We start from the raw sequence: 19,163 nt of genomic DNA, 5'->3' as shown, positions 1-19,163 counted from the left end.
AGGGGGGTGAGGGGGAAGGAGATATATGTAATACTCTTTGTAATACTTTAAGCAATTAAAAAAAAAAAGAAGCCCATGTGGGTAAAAAAAATAAAATAAAACGAAGAAACAAGAAAACCACTTCTGGCACATAAACGTCAAGTACAACCCTGGAGGTTTTACAAATCTCAAGAGAGAAGTTAACTTTCAAGCCTTAGTGTATGTATGGTTTTAGTTTTGCTAACCATACCAAAAAGACGAGCGTGCCTATGAAAATAAAGCAAAGCATTAAATTAATGATGCTGAATCACAAAATTGCTAAGCAAATTTCTGTGGTTAAATCTCTGACTTTCCAGGCAGAGGCCTGACCACAAGGAGGAACTGTAGAGCGAGGCTGACTCCGTGCCCTGCATCCTTGTGAATAAGGGGGCACACACATCACATGCCACAGTCAGAGAAGAAAAACAAACAATAAGAAACACTACACTCTGAGATAAACCAAAAATAATAGAGTCACCAAAACACATGAACCTTGAGCATTTCTTGTAAGCTAAAGAATCTCTAATAAAACAACTCTATTCCTGACTTCTGCTGCTTTTCCACCCCAGATAGACTAATGGTAAACTTGGTAACCTTAAGAATTCTGTGGGCTTTTCTCCTTTCCTTATATGTCTGTTGTGCTTTTTCTTTGCTGAGCCAGTCCTTCTGAAATCTGACTTCCTGGCAACTTCTTTGTCAGTAAACTTCTTTTCCTTTCTAAATGCTTTTGTTTCTGACTTCCTTTCACAAGGGGAAAGGAACAAAGTCCAGGAGTCATCAGATACTAGAGGCCCGGTGCTAGAATTGGTGCATGGGTGGGGTCTGGCCAGCCCACCCCAATGGGGGCTCATCAAGCTGGGCCAGCAGGGGGGGAGGGGCCGCAGGCGGTTGCCAGCTGGCCCCGCCCCAATTGGGGTGTTGGGGGCTGACTGAGGGCAGGGCCAGTCAGGGGGAGGGGCTGCGGGCAGTTGGCTGGCTGGCCCTGCCTCCGATTGGGGCGTTGGGGGCCAATTGGGAGTGGGGCCGGCCAGGAGGTGGGGGGGTCAATCGGGCTGGTTGGCTGCCCCACTGCGCGTCATAGCCACCGGTCATTTTGGTCATTCCACCATTCTGGTCGCTGGGCTTTTATATATATAGATATGCTACTATATCACTCCTACTGGTCTACATAACCAGGTTTACTTGCTCAGCTCCCCAACAAGAACATGCACCCCTGAAACACACAGACTGCGCCAACATACTGTAGCTTTCCTTCAGAAGAAAGTGTTGCCTCATAAACACAAACTGATGCCTCCCAAACACAGCTCCCCAGCTTCCCCACTGGGGTACCACTCACCTTGACAGAATTATCTTGACTGGAGGTAGCAAGAATGTGCTCGCTGTCTGGGTGCCAGTCCAGGCCGTGGATTTTGGACAGATGGGCTGCTAGATATTCCACTGCTGTACTAGGTTTCTGCAAAAGACCAGCACATTGATTGTCTATTTAGAAAAAACTCGAGTCTACCACATAGTCTGCAGGGTGATGAGCGGGGATACAAAAATGCTAGATACGGTCTCTATCTTTAAGAAACCACTTTGTTTAGTTTACAACCAACAACAACACTTATCCTGCTCTCCTTCTCCCATGCTCTGTATATGGCTCTGGGAGCCTAATCTCTTTCCGCTCCAGCCCCTGACAGGCTTTCATGAAGAATACGAGATAGTGGGGGCTTTTCCCCATTAGTATGGTGGTCTGCAATTCTTGCTCCCCTTCCTCAGGATCACCCAAGAAGAGGGGCTGTGATGTCCAAACAGATCCAATGTCAATCCTGAAAACTTCCAATATTGTGGGCCAGCGGGGGGGGAGGGGCCGCAGGCGGTTGCCAGCTGGCCCCGCCCCAATTGGGGTGTTGGGGGCTGACTGAGGGCAGGGCCAGTCAGGGGGAGGGGCTGCGGGCAGTTGGCTGGCTGGCCCTGCCTCCGATTGGGGCGTTGGGGGCCAATTGGGAGTGGGGCCGGCCAGGAGGTGGGGGGGTCAATCGGGCTGGTTGGCTGCCCCACTGCGAGTCATAGCCACCGGTCATGTTGGTCATTCCACCATTCTGGTCGCTGGGCTTTTATATATATAGATATGCTACTATATCACTCCTACTGGTCTACATAACCAGGTTTACTTGCTCAGCTCCCCAACAAGAACATGCACCCCTGAAACACACAGACTGCGCCAACATACTGTAGCTTTCCTTCAGAAGAAAGTGTTGCCTCATAAACACAAACTGATGCCTCCCAAACACAGCTCCCCAGCTTCCCCACTGGGGTACCACTCACCTTGACAGAATTATCTTGACTGGAGGTAGCAAGAATGTGCTCGCTGTCTGGGTGCCAGTCCAGGCCGTGGATTTTGGACAGATGGGCTGCTAGATATTCCACTGCTGTACTAGGTTTCTGCAAAAGACCAGCACATTGATTGTCTATTTAGAAAAAACTCGAGTCTACCACATAGTCGGCAGGGTGATGAGCGGGGATACAAAAATGCTAGATACGGTCTCTATCTTTAAGAAACCACTTTGTTTGGTTTACAACCAACAACAACACTTATCCTGCTCTCCTTCTCCCATGCTCTGTATATGGCTCTGGGAGCCTAATCTCTTTCCGCTCCAGCCCCTGACAGGCTTTCATGAAGAATACGAGATAGTGGGGGCTTTTCCCCATTAGTATGGTGGTCTGCAATTCTTGCTCCCCTTCCTCAGGATCACCCAAGAAGAGGGGCTGTGATGTCCAAACAGATCCAATGTCAATCCTGAAAACTTCCAATATTGTGACCAAGACCCCAAAAAAGAATGAACACACATCACAAAAGAAAACAATACACAATTAATAAGCATATAAAAATGAACAAGCTCAAAAGGAAACCTCAAACAATACATTAAAATATGTTTAAGCTATCAAATTAAAAGATACCTATAAATAATACTCAATGCAGAGTCTGCATTTATCACTGCTGGTGTATATATAAAATACCAAAACCTTTGGGGGGGAGGGGGATTTGACAGATTTTATCAAGAGACTTAAAATTTTCCTTTCAAGGGAATATTCCAAATTCACAGAAAGCTTTAGATACAAAAGATGTTCATCTTGGAATTTCATGGAACACCAGAAAACCAGAAACAATACAAATAGTAATGGGGAATGATTAAAATTTTTAAATCAATTCTAGTACAGTTTTCTGATACAATATGAAGCAGCCATTAAAAGTTATACTTAGAGCCTGGCCGGTGTTACTCAGTGGTTGGGTGTGGGCCTATGAACCGGGAAGTCGAGGTTCGATTCCTGGTCAAAGCACATGCCTGGGTTGGGGGGTTCGATTCCTTGTGGGGAACATGCAGGAGGCAGCCAATTGATGATCCTCTCTCATCACTGATGTTTCTATCTCTCCCTCCCTCTCTCCGAAAGCAATAAAAACTTTTTTTTTTAAGTTATACTTAGAGTGCTGGCTGGGGGAGTCAGTCTATCTTCGTATTTTTGGGTTCTTTTTTCATTTTGCTTTTCCGGTTGGGTGTTTCTCGCTTCTTCGCATTTCGAATCTTTGACTTGATTCTTGCGCTCCTCTGGTCTGCTGTTGGGAGTCTGTATAATATTCTTTATTTCAGTCAGTGTATGCTTACTTTCTAGATGGTCCTTTATCACACCATCGAGGGTCTCATTAGATTTCCTGTACATCTCATCAAGTTTATCGACAGACTCTAGAAGCCTCTTGAGAGACCTCAAAAGTGTGGTTCTGAACTCAATATCCTCCCTTGATAGTTTTGTCCTGTTTCTTTGTCTCCGCATTTTTTACGCTTTCTTGGTACACCCCCTAGTGGTCTTTGTGCGCAGTCTTGTTGTGGTTAAGCCTTGATTGTTGTAGTTAATACTAGAGGGATTTGACCTCCAGGCCAACTGGCTGTGTTCGGGAGTCAGTTTCTTGCAGCAGCATCCTGTACACCAAAAGCCTGGGGGTTCAATTTCTGGTCAGGGCACATACCTAGGTTGTGGGTTTAATTCCCAGTCCAGGCACATATGGGAGGCAACCAATCTATGTGTCTCTCTCACATCAATGTTTCTGTCTCTCCTACTCCCTTCCACTATCTCTAAAAATTAATAGAAAAATATCCTTCGGTGAGGATTAACAACAAAATTTAATAAATAAATATTTCTAAAATAATTATACGTAGAGATTATAACATGAGGAAAATGTAATATTAAATGAAAAAAGTATATATAACTACATATATGATATGATAAACCATGAAAAATGTAGAAGAAAATAAAATATCAAAATGTTAGCATTTGTCTCTGGGTAATAGGACTATGAATGATTATTTTCTTTCTATACTTGCTCTAAAGAGCATGTATTAGTACAGTCTCCAGAACTAGCCTCCCTGGGTTAAAATCCTAGTAACAAACTGTGCCTACGTTTACTCATCTGCAGAACAGGGATCACAATAGTACCTACTTTAAAGACTAGTTAAAAAGAGACATAAACCAATACACATAAAGTTCTTAGAACAATGCCTGTGCACCAGAAATGCTTAGTAAACGTAAGTATTATCCGTCACACTGATAATACACTCCAACATCACCACTGATACTGCACTCTTTTAAGCCTCTGAGGCTGGCTGCCATCAGTGCTGCTCTGACACTAGAAGTGCCAGAGAAATAAAACCAACCAGCTTTACAATCCATCTCAGCAGAAGTCTTAAGTTACTAATAGCCAAAAATAAAGTTAAAACCCCTTAAACCAAATAGATAAAAGGCTTGCTGGGGGAAGTCAGGGTTATTAGTGGACCAATCAAAAGACTAGGAAGGAACAGTTTGGCTGTATGTACTTCAAGATAAGGCACACAGGCTGGTGCCATTTGGGGCTCAGCCCATCTGGTTTTCCAGATGACCTAATAATTCTTTACTTAAAAAAAAAAAAAGATAAGGAACACAGGTACTGTTTTGGCAGAGTTCCTGGCTAAATACCGAAGTGTTTCTTTTGCCTATGACTCTGAAAGCATTCTATAGCAAATAGGGATTCACTACAATTAACTTAACCACACATTTCATTTAAACTATTCACTATATTTAAATGCTATGCTAGTGACAAAAAGAATAAACCCAGTCACCACTTTAAGAAATAAAGAGGGTGGAAGAATGACTACTACCAGACTGGACTAAAGGGACAGAGACAAAAACATATGGAAGATACACCTGTCCAACCTCTATTTATAAAATCTCCTTCTCCCCTAAGAGCTACTAAGGCTGAAAGCTGCAGCCAGCACATGACTTCCCCAGCAGTCCTGGCAGCCAATCCAGCAGACCCCCAATCTTTGCTTCATTCCCTCTCCGCTCTGCAACTATAAGACCTTACTCCCTGCTAAGAGGGAAGGGAGCAGGGCAGCCAGAAGCAAAACTGAGACTTTCCAGGCAACACCGGAGTTGGGACAGACCCTGAACAAGTTTCAGGAAAACTCAAAGTTGGTGCTCCCCCAAAGGCTGAGGATCTCCAGCCTTGGGCTTCACAGAGCAGGAAGTGGTGTTTAGACCCCAGATCTTACAGGAGCGTTATTGCCCAATCGTCTGGCAGTTAGATACCGGGGAGGCCCTTTCCCTGCATCATTACTGTCCCTCATGTCAACATACCAAACGTCCTACATACTTTCCATTACAACAGCAGTCAAGGACCCCACAGTGCTTCCTGCCTGTCAGTTACAGGAGCTGTTGAAGGGAGAATATATGGTCTGTAGGCTCTTTTGGGGCTGATGAGATAGCTAGGCCTAAGGGAAGATTTGTGCAACTGAGTACCCCGCATCTCAGTCATTTACACCAGAGATATCCAGGATGGTGTATGTCCCAGAACAAACAGTTTTTGCTTTACAATCTGGGGCAGTTGACCATCTTAGAATAGTGTTGGGTCTCCCAGGATTGACGTCCTCAATGATACACTCACTATTATTATCAACTTTACTTTAAAGATAAGGAAATGGAGGCTTGGAGATGTTCAGTGACTCATCTGATATCATACTTAGGAGACAGCAAAATGGGACTCTAACTTCAGAGACCAAGTTCATTGTCTTAACCACTGATCATATGCCTCACTTCCCTACCTTCCTTCAACGCCAGTTTGATCAGGAAGCAAAAGATCATCTGGTACTGTGATCTGAAAATGGCAATTTACCACACTGCACAGGCACGCCAGACTCTCAGACAAGCCTTGCTACACACAACATCCTCGTCTTACCCTCTGGGAGGGATTAAAGGCCAACTGGGGCAAAAAGAGAGATTACTCACCCGCTTGTCCCATATCCGTACATCCCCGTCGTGGCTGGTGGCAAGGCAATTAGCATTTTTTTTATTCCATTTGACCTGTGAGGCACCCGCTGCAAAGAAAAATCAGGGTAGAAAGCTGCTGACCTCAACACCTTTGGAATCAGAGGACAGCATACCCAGGGGAGCTGGATAATGAGCTCTGGTTAAAATAAGCACAGACTCCTTCAAGTTTCTATACATGCACCAACTCCACCATAAAGAGAAAAGAAAGCCAAAAAATAAATGAATTAAATAACACATGGGAACAGGATCGGAGTCACCTGATAACTTCACTCAGGGGGAAAAATCTACAGGTTACCTCTGAGCAGCATCAGCAGCATCTGCAGGTTACTGCTCTAAGCAGTTTCTTAGAGAGCAGACATTGAACGTGGATCTGCTGGTTGGTAACTGACTCATCACACAACTTGGCTCTTCATCACCTCAATGACCAGAACCCAATTCTGCCCTCAGAGGGTGGTGTGCACTCCCCTCCACCACCCCATCAGTGGTTAGACACGGCCACTGGCCCTGCACTGAGTCAGGGAAAGGGAACACCCAGGCACTGTGTGGACTCAGGCCTTTCCACTCTGCAAACACAAAGAATAATGACAAAAGAGCTACTACTTAAGAGAGACAGCACACTGTAAGATGGCAGAAGAGGTTGAGAAATGGGAAAAACTGGGGCACAGCAGCAATGAAGCTGACTCTTAAAAATAATCGAGTTAAGTTAAACCAGAACCAAACAATGGCCCTCCTTCCCACCTCTTTTTGCTCTTGCTCAGATAACACATGATATTTCTGCTTTGACATCTCTCCCTTTGGGTGGGTGTTTATTATTGGGGATACCATAGTAGATCCAGGGCTTTGAAGAGCAACCTGATTCAAGAAGTCTGGAGAAAAGCAAGGACTTAGAATCTAACAGGAAATAGAGATAAGGCCCAGAGTTATCTTTGCTTGGTTTTGGTGAGGGTATTTTTTGTTTTTGTTTTTTTTTCTTGAGACACAGGGCATCTTAAGTCACCTAAGAATAAGTGGTGAAAACCCAGTTTTTTTGTAAGAAAGTGTATCAGCTAGAGAATGAGTAAGAAGACCCCGCTCCATCTCCTCGTGACAGGTACTTGATGCCAAAAGATAATCCTGATGATTAGGCTTCATCCCTGTGAGTAAGGTTTACCAGTTCTACACCCCAGTTCAACTCTCAGGAACTGGTGGGAACCCTCCACAAGAGCCCAGTGCAGAATCCCAACAATAGTTCATTCCAACTGAGCAATGAAAACAGGTAGATCAGATTTCAAAGACGCAGTGCCTCCATATTAAATGAAACCATGGGGACACAATCAGCATCATCCTAGAATGTGGGGAAACCACAGGACAAACAGCCTGGTTTCTTCAATAAACAAACTGCAGAAAAAGAAATACAAACCAAAAAAGGAAAAGGAGAAGAATCCTACCAATTAATAAAGATGAGAAGTATATCAACCATTTGAAGTATGGACTTTACTTGGATTCTGTTCAAATAATTGTAAAAAAAAAAAAAAAAAAAAGGAGAAAGAGAGACAGACAGACAGACTGCTGGGGAAATTTGAATACTGCTTAAGTGTATGATGATAATAAAAAGCTATTTTTAATATTTTTAGGTATGTTGACAGTATATAATTGTTTTTTAAAGGATTCTTTTCTTGTAAAAAATACTTAATGAAATATTTGTTGATGAAACGAAAGAATACCTGGGATTTGTTTCAAAATAATCCCAAAGAGGATAGGGTGGGCAGTGGGACAGTGGGTACAGGTAAAGATGAAATAAGACTGACAGTATGTTGACAATTGTGGTTGTTGGATGATGAACACAAGGTACTTCACTTTATGCTATTTTTATACACATTAAAATTTTCCGCAATAAAAAGTTTAAAAACAAATCAATTTAGTTCCTGTCCTTGCATTCTGAAATAAGTTGCTGACTACAACTCAATAGTCCTGACTAAATTCTAAGAGCAACCTGAAGCAAGTCCCTTGCAATATGGGCCTTAAAATTCCACCTAGCCACAACAAAACATGGGGTGTGGACAGTCAGTGTGAGAGAAAGAATGGAAGGAACAGAATAAAGACAAACAGAGGGAATATACACTCACCTACAGCAGACAGTGCAATGGTAGGCTTCCTTGTGTCTCTGAAATACAAAAGTCAGAAATCAAATGCCCAATTCATATGCCACCACCCACCTGGTGCTTTTCACCCTCTGCACATATTTCTTCACTTTCCTTTCAGTAGGTACTTGGAGATCAGTGGGAATGTGAGAGCCTTAAAAAAGAACATAAAGAGCCCTAACCGGTTTGGCTCAGTGGATACAGCGTCGGCCTGCGGACTCAAGGGTCCCAGGTTCGATTCCGGTCAAGGGCATGTACCTTGGTTGCGGGCACATCCCCAGTGGGGAGTGTGCAGGAGGCAGCTGATCGATGTTTCTAACTCTCTATCCCTCTCCCTTCCTCTCTGTAAAAAATCAATAAAATAAAAAAAATGTTAAAAAAAAAAAAAGAACATAAAGAGCCCCAGCTAGCTGGTTCAGCTCAGTGGCTAGAACAGGGGTGGGCAAACTTTTTGACTCGAGGGCCACAATGGGTTCTTAAACTGGACCCGAGGGCCGGAACAAAAGCATGGATGGAGTGTTTGTGTGAACTAATATAAATTCAAAGTAAACATCATTACATAAAAGGGTACGGTCTTTTTTTTTTTTTTTAGTTTTATTCATTTCAAATGGGCCGGATCCGGCCCGCGGGCTGTAGTTTGCCCACGGCTGGGCTAGAGCGTCAGCCTGCAGATGAAGGGTCCTGGGATCGATTTCAATCAAGGACACATACTTTGGTTGCAGGCTTGATCCCTGGCCCTGGTCAGGGCACATGGGGGAGGCAACCAATCAATGTGTCTCTCTCACCCTGATGTTTCTCTCTGTCTCTCCCCCTCCCTCCACTCCCTCTAAAAATCAATGGGAAAATATCCTCCAGTGAGGATTAACAACAACAACGAAACACACACATAAAAAGAGCACAGTGGCCTGGGTGACCCCAATGTAGGAGCAGAAAAAGCCAAAAGAATACCTTCCTGGTGTCATTTCTCCTAATGGAACAAGGGGACGGTCATGGAGGGGTAACTCTGCAAGAACCTTACCAAAGCATTTCAAAGGTAAAGTAAAAAACTACTCTGGGTGTTCACGATAGCCAAGAGGTGGAAGCAACCCAAGTGTCCATCGACTGATCAGTGGATAAATGTGATATATACATACAGTGGGATATTATTAGGCCTTAAAAAGGAAGGAGAGTCTGTCACATGCTGCAACATGGATGAACCTTGAGGACATTACGCTAAGTGAAATAAGTCAGTCACAAAAGGTAGAAGACAGGCCAGGTATTGCGATATGACAGGTCTGACGGACCAGTGAAAGGGATTCTTAGGGAGCAAGGGTGTGTATGGCTGACGTCACCGGCATTCCCTGAAGATTAGCACTTCAAGGTGATTGAAGCTCTCTTTTTTTTTAATTGAATTTATGGGGGTGACATTGGTTCACAAAACCATATAGGTTTCAAGTGTACAACTCAACAAAACACCATCTGCACACTGCATTGTACAGTCCACCTTTCAATGTAAAATGTCACAAAGCCACTGCCATTTGGGAGCAGAGCAGCCTGGGGAGGGCAAAATGTGGACCATCTCCGGGACTCTACAGACTATACCCACTAGTTAGTCACCTCTGTTATGGTAAAGAGAACTTCGCTTTACAAAGGGAGAGGGGAAGTGACATTTATTAAGAACTTACACAATAATGTGATGAAGGCCTTGAGGGGGATGGGCACGGATCCAGGGTGGAGGAGGTCAATGGGGTGGGTGGGGGAAGAGGACATCTGCAATACTTTCAACAATAAACTTTAAAAAAAAAAAAAAAGAACTTACAAAGTACTCTGGCCAGTGTGGCTAAGTTAGTTGGAGCATCAGCCTGTACATGAAGAGGTGGTGGGTTTGAATCCCAGTCAGGGCACATACCCAGGTTGAGGGTTCGATCCCCAGTCAGGGCATGTGTGGGAGGCAACCCATCAATGTTTCTCTCTCCTCCTCCTCCTCCTCCTCCTCCTCTCTCACACACACACTATTCCTCGAAGAAAGTAATTGAAAAATATATATTAAAAAAAGAACTTTCAAGGCGTCAGGCCTGGGCCGGGTGCTCTTTACCCCATGAAGAGTATCTCTACCAGGTGGCTCTCAGCCACCCTCACAGATGGGGAACTGAAGCCTCCCAAAGAGCAAGTAAAGAGCTGAGCAGATGTGTCTTGTAGCACTGCCTGCAGTAGCAGCCGTGTCTGTGCCCATCAAAATTCCCCCGCCATCACTTGCCACTTCAGTAAACTTCAGCCTGACTTCCAAACGCCACAAAATCTCCCTAGCTGCTGAAGACCATTTTGCAAACCACTGTGACAGGACTGAGTGCAGAGAAGTAAGGCCCCTGGGGACAACCAATGACTGACAGTGAACAGCACCCCCACTTCCTTAGCCCTCGGGGTGGGATGCCTCTGAGGAGGGAGTTTTACACTGGCACCTAGCAGCCCCAGTAAGACTGAGCCTCACCGGTTCACAGTGGTACACAGGTGGATAATGCGCCCTCTCTTTGTGGTCTTCCCCATCCTGTCTCTTCTCCATCCCCTACCACACTTCTTTCAACTCTTAAATAATGTATCTGCAAAGTATCCCTGTCTCAGGGTCTGCCTTCTAGGGGGCACCAAACTAAGATGCCTGATCTCTAAAATGAAGCTACCAAATCATGCCACACCACGTGGTTATGCCTCTTCATTGTTCTTACTTGATATCCCAAATGTAGATGTAGGTGTCCACAGAGCTGGTCACGAGGAGATCCGGTTCAAACACTGCCCAGTCCAAGTCGCTGGGAACACAGAATAATAAAGAGAGAAAAAATTCAGAATCTGGTTCCAAAGCAGTGGCAGATTTAGGCTCTGGTGGTTTTGAAAGTCACTGTTAATGGGCCTCTTAACACGGTTTAGGCTGCGAATCTCCAACGTTCTTTGGGAATGAACAAGACTTAACTGAGCTCGGAAAGAAACATTCAGGTCCTTCCCTGTCATCTCCAGCTATCTTACATGTGCTCCGGAACAGAAATGGAGTATTTCAACTTAAAACACACATGCACGCACGAACACATGCAGGCACAGACTGTACAGATAAAACAAGGAAAATTTTTGACTTTTTATTTTTGAATCAGACTCCACTACAGGGACAGTGAGTATACCCAACGTCCCTTAGCAGTGGCAAGCTGCCATGTTACCAGCAGGCCTCTGGTCCCCTACTCGTGCCCTCACGTCTAGAAAGGCAGTTACTACGTGAACAGTTAGCAGAGGCAGGGGTCTAGCCTCTCCTATCACTTCCAAGTCCACTTCACCACCCCTGCACTCCCTGCTGCTACTTCCCAGAACAAGCTTTCTCCACCCAGAAACAGGGACCCAGGGAAGGGTGGCTCAGGGGACACTCCAGAGGCCACTGGAAGGCCATCAGTGGAAGGGAACTGCGTGTCTGGACGATGGACTGTGAGGCAGGAGCTCTATGTGGTGACTCACATCTGCTGGAGAAAGGGCACAGGCTGCTCCCAGATGTCTCTATTCCTGGCCACCGCCGACTATGACCTGAGGGATTATGGCATAACTTCTCCCTCCTGCGTTAAAGTCAGCTCTAATCCTTACTCTGTACCTGTCTAAGTATTTTCTGGGATCAGGGTTAATACCACATGAATGCTGGTTCCTAAATACCAGTGTTTTCCACTGTGAAAGTCATCACCTCAGTACAAGCTAACGATCTAACAGCCACCCAGGGCCAACGCAACACAGAGAATCAAGCTTGGGAGGAGGTGGGTGTTTTCATCTCACTCCCTAGGGAGCTGCAGAGGGCTGGTGCCTACCTGATTACACGAGTATGGCCCTGTAAGGTTGTGCCAACTTCCCCACAGCCGTCTTTCCACTTATAGAGGTCGACCCGTTGGTTACTCTGAAAAGAAAAAGGGAAAGAAGGCATCAGAATATATGCTCTCACCCCAATCTGCTTAAGGCCAAGAAAGGGAAGCCATGTCAAAACCAACTTGCATGGCAAAGATCCTACAGACTGAGCGTGTGAGTTAAGGGTACTGGAGATGGCCCCAGACCACTAGAGGAACCTCCTCCCTATTCTGAAGGTCACACACCCATTTCTCTCCACTGCTGGCACACCAGATATTTTTAGCTCACTCTTCCCATTATCAAGTGCCTAGAGTCAACCTACCATGCTTTAAAAACACAGATGCACAAGAAAAAGAACAGAAACACCATCAAAAGGGTGTCGGAGAAGGCAAAATTCACAAGACTCCTTAAAAGGGGATTTCAGAAACACCATCAAAAGGGTGTCGGAGAAGGCAAAATTACACAAGACTCCTTAAAACAGGCCTATATCAAATTTATTTATTTATTATTATTATACTAGAGGCCCGATGCATGAAATTCATGCAAGGGGCTTGGCCTTCACAGCCCCTCGCAGCCGGCCCTCACAGCCTGGGTTGACCTTCGCAGCCCCAGCTTCGTCCAAAAGGTCATCCGGATGGTCGTTCTGCTGTTTGGTCTAATTAGCATATTAGCTCTTTATTATATAGGATTTTTTCATCCTTACCCGAGGATATTTTTTCCATTGTTTTTTTTTTTTTTTTACAGAAAGGGGAAAGGAGAGGGAAAGACAGAGAGAAACATCGATGTGAGAGAAACACATCGATTGGTTGCCTCCTGTAGGAGCCCTGACCAGGGCCTGGGCCGGGGAGGAACTTGCAACCAAGGTACATACTCTTGACCAGAATCAAACCCTGGACCCTTTTGGTCCGCAGGCCAACGCTCTATCCACTGAGCCAAAGCGGCTAGGACGCAAATTTTTTAAAGACTTACACAGAACGACACAGAAAAATGGGCCAATAGAAACAATAGTTACAACAGAAAAAAAGAAGAAAAAAGCTTTGATCAAACTATATTTCACTTAAAAACACAACAAACCGGCAAAGGCTCGTAAACTATCATGAGTTTATGAAACACACTGATAGTGAATAAAGGTTACTAATAGGCTGTTTAATAATATATAGATGACTGATTTTCATTTTAGTTCAGAGTCATACAGATGGATAACATTTCAAGATTTTTATACTGAAATGCCTGATTCCAATTCTAAATTGGTAAGATTCCTGTGAAAAGATTAGGATTCAAAATAGCTTCCAATGGGACTAAGAGTGAAAAGAAATTCCCTTCATCTTACAATATTCCCTGACATTTCCAAAGGGTCTGCTCAATGAACTAGGAACATTAACAGACGAGTCCTCTGGTCTTTCTCACCACACTATACACTGGGTGTCATCACCCATGTCTCATATAGATGAGGCAACTGAGGCTTAATCAACTGATGCTCAAAAAAAATCAATAAATTGAACTTCATTAAAACTTTTATGTATCAAAGGACATTATCAAGAAAATGAAAAGGCCCTGGCCAGGTAGCTCAGTTGGTTGGAGCGTTGTCCCAATGTGCCAGGATTGCAGGTTCGATCCCCAGTTGGGGCACATATGGGAGTCAACCAATAAATGTATAAATAAGTAGAACAACAATCAATGTCTCTCTCTCACTATCTCTCTCTAGAATCAATCAATAAAATTTTTTTTCAAAAGAAAGTGAAAAAAGGCTGCCTGGAGGTTTCACAAGCATAATGTCCCGAGACACGGCGAATGTTTGCGTCAACAACATGGTGTAGGGCCCAGCTGGCGTGGCTCAGTGGTTGAGGGTTGACCTCTGAACCAGGAGGTCCCAGTTCGATTCCTGGTCAGCGCACATGCCTGGGTTGCGGGCTTGATCCCGCAAGGGGGCGTGCAGAAGGCAGCCAATCGATGTTTCTTTTTCTCTCTTCCTCTCCCTTCCTCTCTCTCTCAAAATCAAGAAAAATATTTTTTAAAAAGAACTATTACAATTCAAAAGCAAAAAGACAAACAACCCAATGCAAAAATGGGCAAAAAACTTGAACAAACATTTCTCCAAAAAAAGATATACAAATGGACAACAGGCCCATGAAAAGATGCTCAACATCATTAGTCATTAGGGAAATGCAAATCAAACCCACAGTGAGGTACCACTTTACCTAGTACACTAACTAGAATGGCTATAATTTTTTTTTTAATTTAAATACAACAGGAAGTAACTACTTTTGGTGACAATGTGGATAAAATGGAACCATTATGCATTGCTGGTGGGACTGTAGAACAGTTCAGCCACTGTAGAAAACAGTTTCATAGTCCCTCAAAAAGTTAAACACAGACTTACTACATGACCCTGCCATTCCACTCCTAGATATATACTAAAAAGAAGTGAGCCCAAGTGGTGTGGCTCAGTGGTTGAGCATCAACCTATGAACCAGGAGGTCATGGTTCAATTCCTGGTCAGGGCACATGTCCGGGTTGCAGGCTCAATTCCCAGTAGGGGTTGTGAAAGAGGCAGCTGATCAATGATTCTCTCTCAGCATTGATGTTTCTATCTCTCTCCCTCTCCCTTCTTCTCTCTGAAATCAATTTTAAAAAAAGAAAAAAAAAAGGAAGAACTCCTTCCTTTGAGTGAAGGGCATACGGAATCTTCTGATCCCTCTGAAAGCTCTGAAGGTCAACCACAGCTGAGCTCACTAGTTCCCCCTCAAAACGGGTTTCAGCGTCACTGGCTAGTGACATTGCTGCTAATGAAAACAGGTTCTGATCACACAAAGAAATGGAAGCCATCTACCTGTTTCCCTTGCAAATCTGGATTCAATCCTTAGAAATACAAAGTCTGACACCTATGGTACCAATAAAACCTTTCATATACATAATCTCTATCTTCCTTTTAGAACCACCCACACCTCTTTTCCGCCTAAGAAATGAGGGTTACAGTCTCTTCCCTACATAAGACATACCCCTTTCAGCCCCAGACCACACATGTCATATAGTCCTTAAATAAACTCACCGAAGCTGCGAAGTAGTGTGCAAAGCTGTCATGAGGATTCCACTGCACAGCGCCAATGTCCCACTTGCTCTGGCGAGAGATCTTTCGGTGACCTTCGAAAGGGGCATCTAGATTAACGATGTATAGGAACCGGCGGCTAGGAGAACAACATATCATGATGACACTATAACAGCATTAGCATTAAGATAGAAAAGCACATTTAGAATTACATATGATTTGCGAGCAGTGCTCAAAAAAACCCAGGTATATTGACCATTTATCTATTCTGAAAGGCATGCAAGTGCAGGAGTAACTAAGGTGGCTGTTAGACAAGCAGGAGCATCCCTGTGAGTCTTCCTCCAGAGATCGTCTTCCCCACCACATCCATGAAAGTCTGACCTCTTCCCACCATACTCAGCTCCAACCCTGCCCCTCTCCCAGCCTTTCCCAATGCCCCAGTGCGGACAGTCACTGTTTCTACATTACTCCCAGTATGTGGTTTGCATTTTGACTGCAGCCTTTATCTCTGTTGCAGAACTACTACTGTTAAGGCTCTCATCCTGAACCAACTAAGTGTTTGGAGTATGGACCAAGTCTCGAATATCTTGATATGCCCAGAATCACTAAGGCGCAGTGTTTACCACGCTTTAACAAATGCGTGTTAAATTAAACACATCACTTATCACTTAGCCAAATATCCTGTAGAAAAATCTCAATTTCCCTTACAAGTCGTCTACCTGAAAGGGAAACTAAATGAAATCTAACAGGAGGGGAAATAACAAACACAACAAATAATGAAAATAACATATTAAGTGTCAATAATGTTCAAGGTACCAATCAATATAAATGAAATGAGAACAGGGATGTCCTGTGTTCACTTATTTTTCCTTTTTTTGGTGTGTAAATTAACATTTCAGCAGCCATCAGCTATCAATTCATTGTTAGCACTCCAAGCCCCTGGATATCAATGAATATAGGTGGGCTCAAAAATGAAGAAAAAGATTAATAGTCCCTATTCAGAAAAGATAGGAAATGGAAAGTTGAAATGGCATGGAAAACTAGCAGAAACCCTAAGAGGGATAGTTAAGGGAAAAGAAGGAATGCATAGGTAGGACACAAATTTACAGAACTTCTGAAACTTCTAAAAAGTTGCTGCAGAACAAAGATCTAGAACCTCTGGCCAGCTGGCATCTTACCATTAGAACAGAAAACAGGAAAAGGCTAAGAACTAAACATATGAGGTGCCTGTCAACAGGGGAGTTCAGAGACATTCCAAAGCAAATACAGGACAGAAGATAAACATACGCATTTATCTTCATTCCCCTTTAAAGACCCATTAAAATAAGAATCTATATATAATAATAAAAGCATAATATGCTAATTAGACCGGAACTCTTTCCGGACCACCTTCCGGATGAAGCCAGGGCTGCAAGGGAAGCCCAGGTCCTGGGTGCCAAAGGGAAACCAGTGCTGGCAGCCGGGGGAAGGAAGGCCTACTCTTGCACGGATTTCGTACATCAGGCCTCTAGTATATCTATAAGAAAGGCAGCTCTTACCTGGGAAAAGTTTAACTCTAACTTTGGAGGAAAAAGAAAGGTCAAGTTTAGCTCATGGAAGACAATTGGGCTAGCTGGTTTGGCTCAGTGGATAGAGCATTGGCCTGCAAACTGAAGGGTCCTGGGTTCGATTCCGGTCAAGGGCACTAGCCCGGGTTGCGGGCTCAATCCCCAGTGTGAGGGGTGCAGGAGATCAATGATTCTCTTCTCATTGATGTTTCTATCTCTCTTTCCCTGTCCCTTCTTCTCTGAAATCAATAAAAATTTAAAAAAAAATTTTTTTTGCACCAGAAGACACTGTAGAAATAAGGTAGTTCAATTTATTCATGATGAAATCCAATTCCTTCACAAGAAAACCAAGTCCAGGGAGGCAACTGAAATGCCATAATCAATGGCACTGCCAAACGAGAACCAGGATCCCCTCAATCCTAGTAACTACCTGTTAAACTATACCAGCTGGCATCCTTCTGAAGAGTCCGTGCAGTAAACAGAGAACTGCAATTCCAAGACCAGTCACTAAAATTTCAAAGGAATTTTATTGCTTACCTGTTAGAGCAGAGACAAAAATAACTGCAAATAATCCCTACCAGTCCCCCTGAGGTCAATAGCATAGCAGAACTAAACCCTATGATCGTAACCCTTAAATATAAGAGTATTTTCTAATTTCCCAGAAACCTCTTAATTTTCTATCTGTTCCCAGAAGTCATGGCAGACAAACAGCAAGCTCACTCACCCAGAAAGCACTGCATGCTGCCCGAGACAGTCCACAGACATTGCCGTTGCCTGTGAGAGAGAAAACAGACTTAGTTCTGCTAGCAAAGCCAGCTCAGATTGGAGAAGACAGGCAGGTAGTCACTCACCGTGGGTTCTTCCTCTTCCCATAGCTAAGGCATTCCCCAGGTTTTATCCCTTTCTAGTTTTTATCCAAATCTCACATTCACCTTCCACAATAGGGCAGTTGCTGTCTGTTCCTTCAACACCGGGACTACTCACAACCAATACTGGCATATTCTAAATTGAGGAGACAGAAGTCCTAGAACCCTTGGAGAATCTGACCAACTTGGAGCAAAGAGAGCTACTCAGAGCCCCTTCCAAGCAAAACCTGACCTGGGACATCATCATCATCATCATCATCATCACACACACACACACACAACCCATGCCTTTGCAAAGGGCACAGACCCTCCTTGACACACACACACACACACACACACACACAAACCCATGCCTTTGCAAAGGGCACAGACCCTCCTCTAAGCTGAATGGCAATGGTAATAGTCAAACACCAGTCCTACTGAATCCACAGTCATACTGTTGTTGTGATACCCAGTTTCCACTTAACCTGTGGTTTCTAGTACCATTTTCACTACTTTCTCCTTCCCAGGTCTCCCAATTCCTAGGAAGCATCATCTTTTCAGGATCCAATGTCTAATTCCCAAGAGACCACACCCAATCATATGGCTGCATTCAGGCCTGGTCGGTGTGGCTCAGTTGGTTGAGTGTCGTCCCACACACCAAGAGGTCACCTGTCTGATTCCTAGCCAGGGCACATGCCAGAGTCTTGAGCTCATCCCTAGTAGGGGGCATACAGGAAGCAGATGAATGATGTTTCTCTCATTGATGTTCCTATCTCTCTCTCCCTCTCCCTTCCTCTCTCTCAATAAAAACATTTAAAAAAATTGCTGCATTCAGGCTAAAGCATGAGGCTGTTTTTAATCATGGCAGCTACAGCCCTAAATTCTCTTATTTGGACAAGTTCAACTCCTGCTGCATTTTCAGGGCATTATCTGAATCAGTTTGTGCCACTGTTTAGTTATTTAATGCTCTAAGTTACTTCTAGAAACCATCAAGAGAGAGTCCACATGCTGCTGCTACACTCACAAATCACCAGAAATTCTCTTCCTCACTCTCACTGGTCTCATTAATGGGTTTCTCCCACTCAAACACCCTCATGAAATATGTCATAGGTAATATTGGGGACAAGAAGCCAGAGGGCTCTCGCTGGAGGCTAAAAGTGTTTATTATGCATCCTTCATTCCACTAGAGTCATGAGCAGAAAAAAGCCCTACTGGAAAGGCAGGCAGTGAAATGAGATGTCATTTCAGAACTCTACTGTGTAATTTATAGATTAAAGGTATGAAAGAAAGATGGGGCCTCCAACCCTCTCCCTCTCCCCCTCCCTCCCTTCCTCTCTCTCTAAAAGTCATCAACAACAACAAATATATTTGTGTGTGTGTGTGTGTGTGTGTGTGTGTGTGTGTATAT

General features: G+C 44.0%; 1 protein-coding gene across 1 annotated transcript in view; it reads right to left on the bottom strand.

The window, feature by feature from the left end:
• WDR59 (WD repeat domain 59) overlaps positions 1–19,163 on the bottom strand; it is a 68,856-nt gene that overhangs the window by 45,478 nt on the left and 4,215 nt on the right. The window contains exons 2-8 of the mRNA XM_014536800.1: positions 17,632–17,681; positions 15,364–15,499; positions 12,281–12,366; positions 11,174–11,254; positions 8,460–8,497; positions 6,313–6,401; positions 2,326–2,442 (exon numbers count right to left, since the gene is read on the bottom strand). Coding sequence (XP_014392286.1) covers positions 2,326–2,442; positions 6,313–6,401; positions 8,460–8,497; positions 11,174–11,254; positions 12,281–12,366; positions 15,364–15,499; positions 17,632–17,681 — 597 coding nt within the window. The remainder of the gene's footprint in view (positions 1–2,325; positions 2,443–6,312; positions 6,402–8,459; positions 8,498–11,173; positions 11,255–12,280; positions 12,367–15,363; positions 15,500–17,631; positions 17,682–19,163) is intronic.

This window comes from Myotis brandtii, unplaced genomic scaffold (genome assembly GCF_000412655.1).
Source record: "Myotis brandtii unplaced genomic scaffold, ASM41265v1 scaffold165, whole genome shotgun sequence".
Taxonomy (NCBI): Eukaryota; Metazoa; Chordata; class Mammalia; order Chiroptera; family Vespertilionidae; genus Myotis; species Myotis brandtii.
Note: the sequence above shows the minus strand (reverse complement) of the source record. Positions and strands in the feature narration are given on the sequence as shown.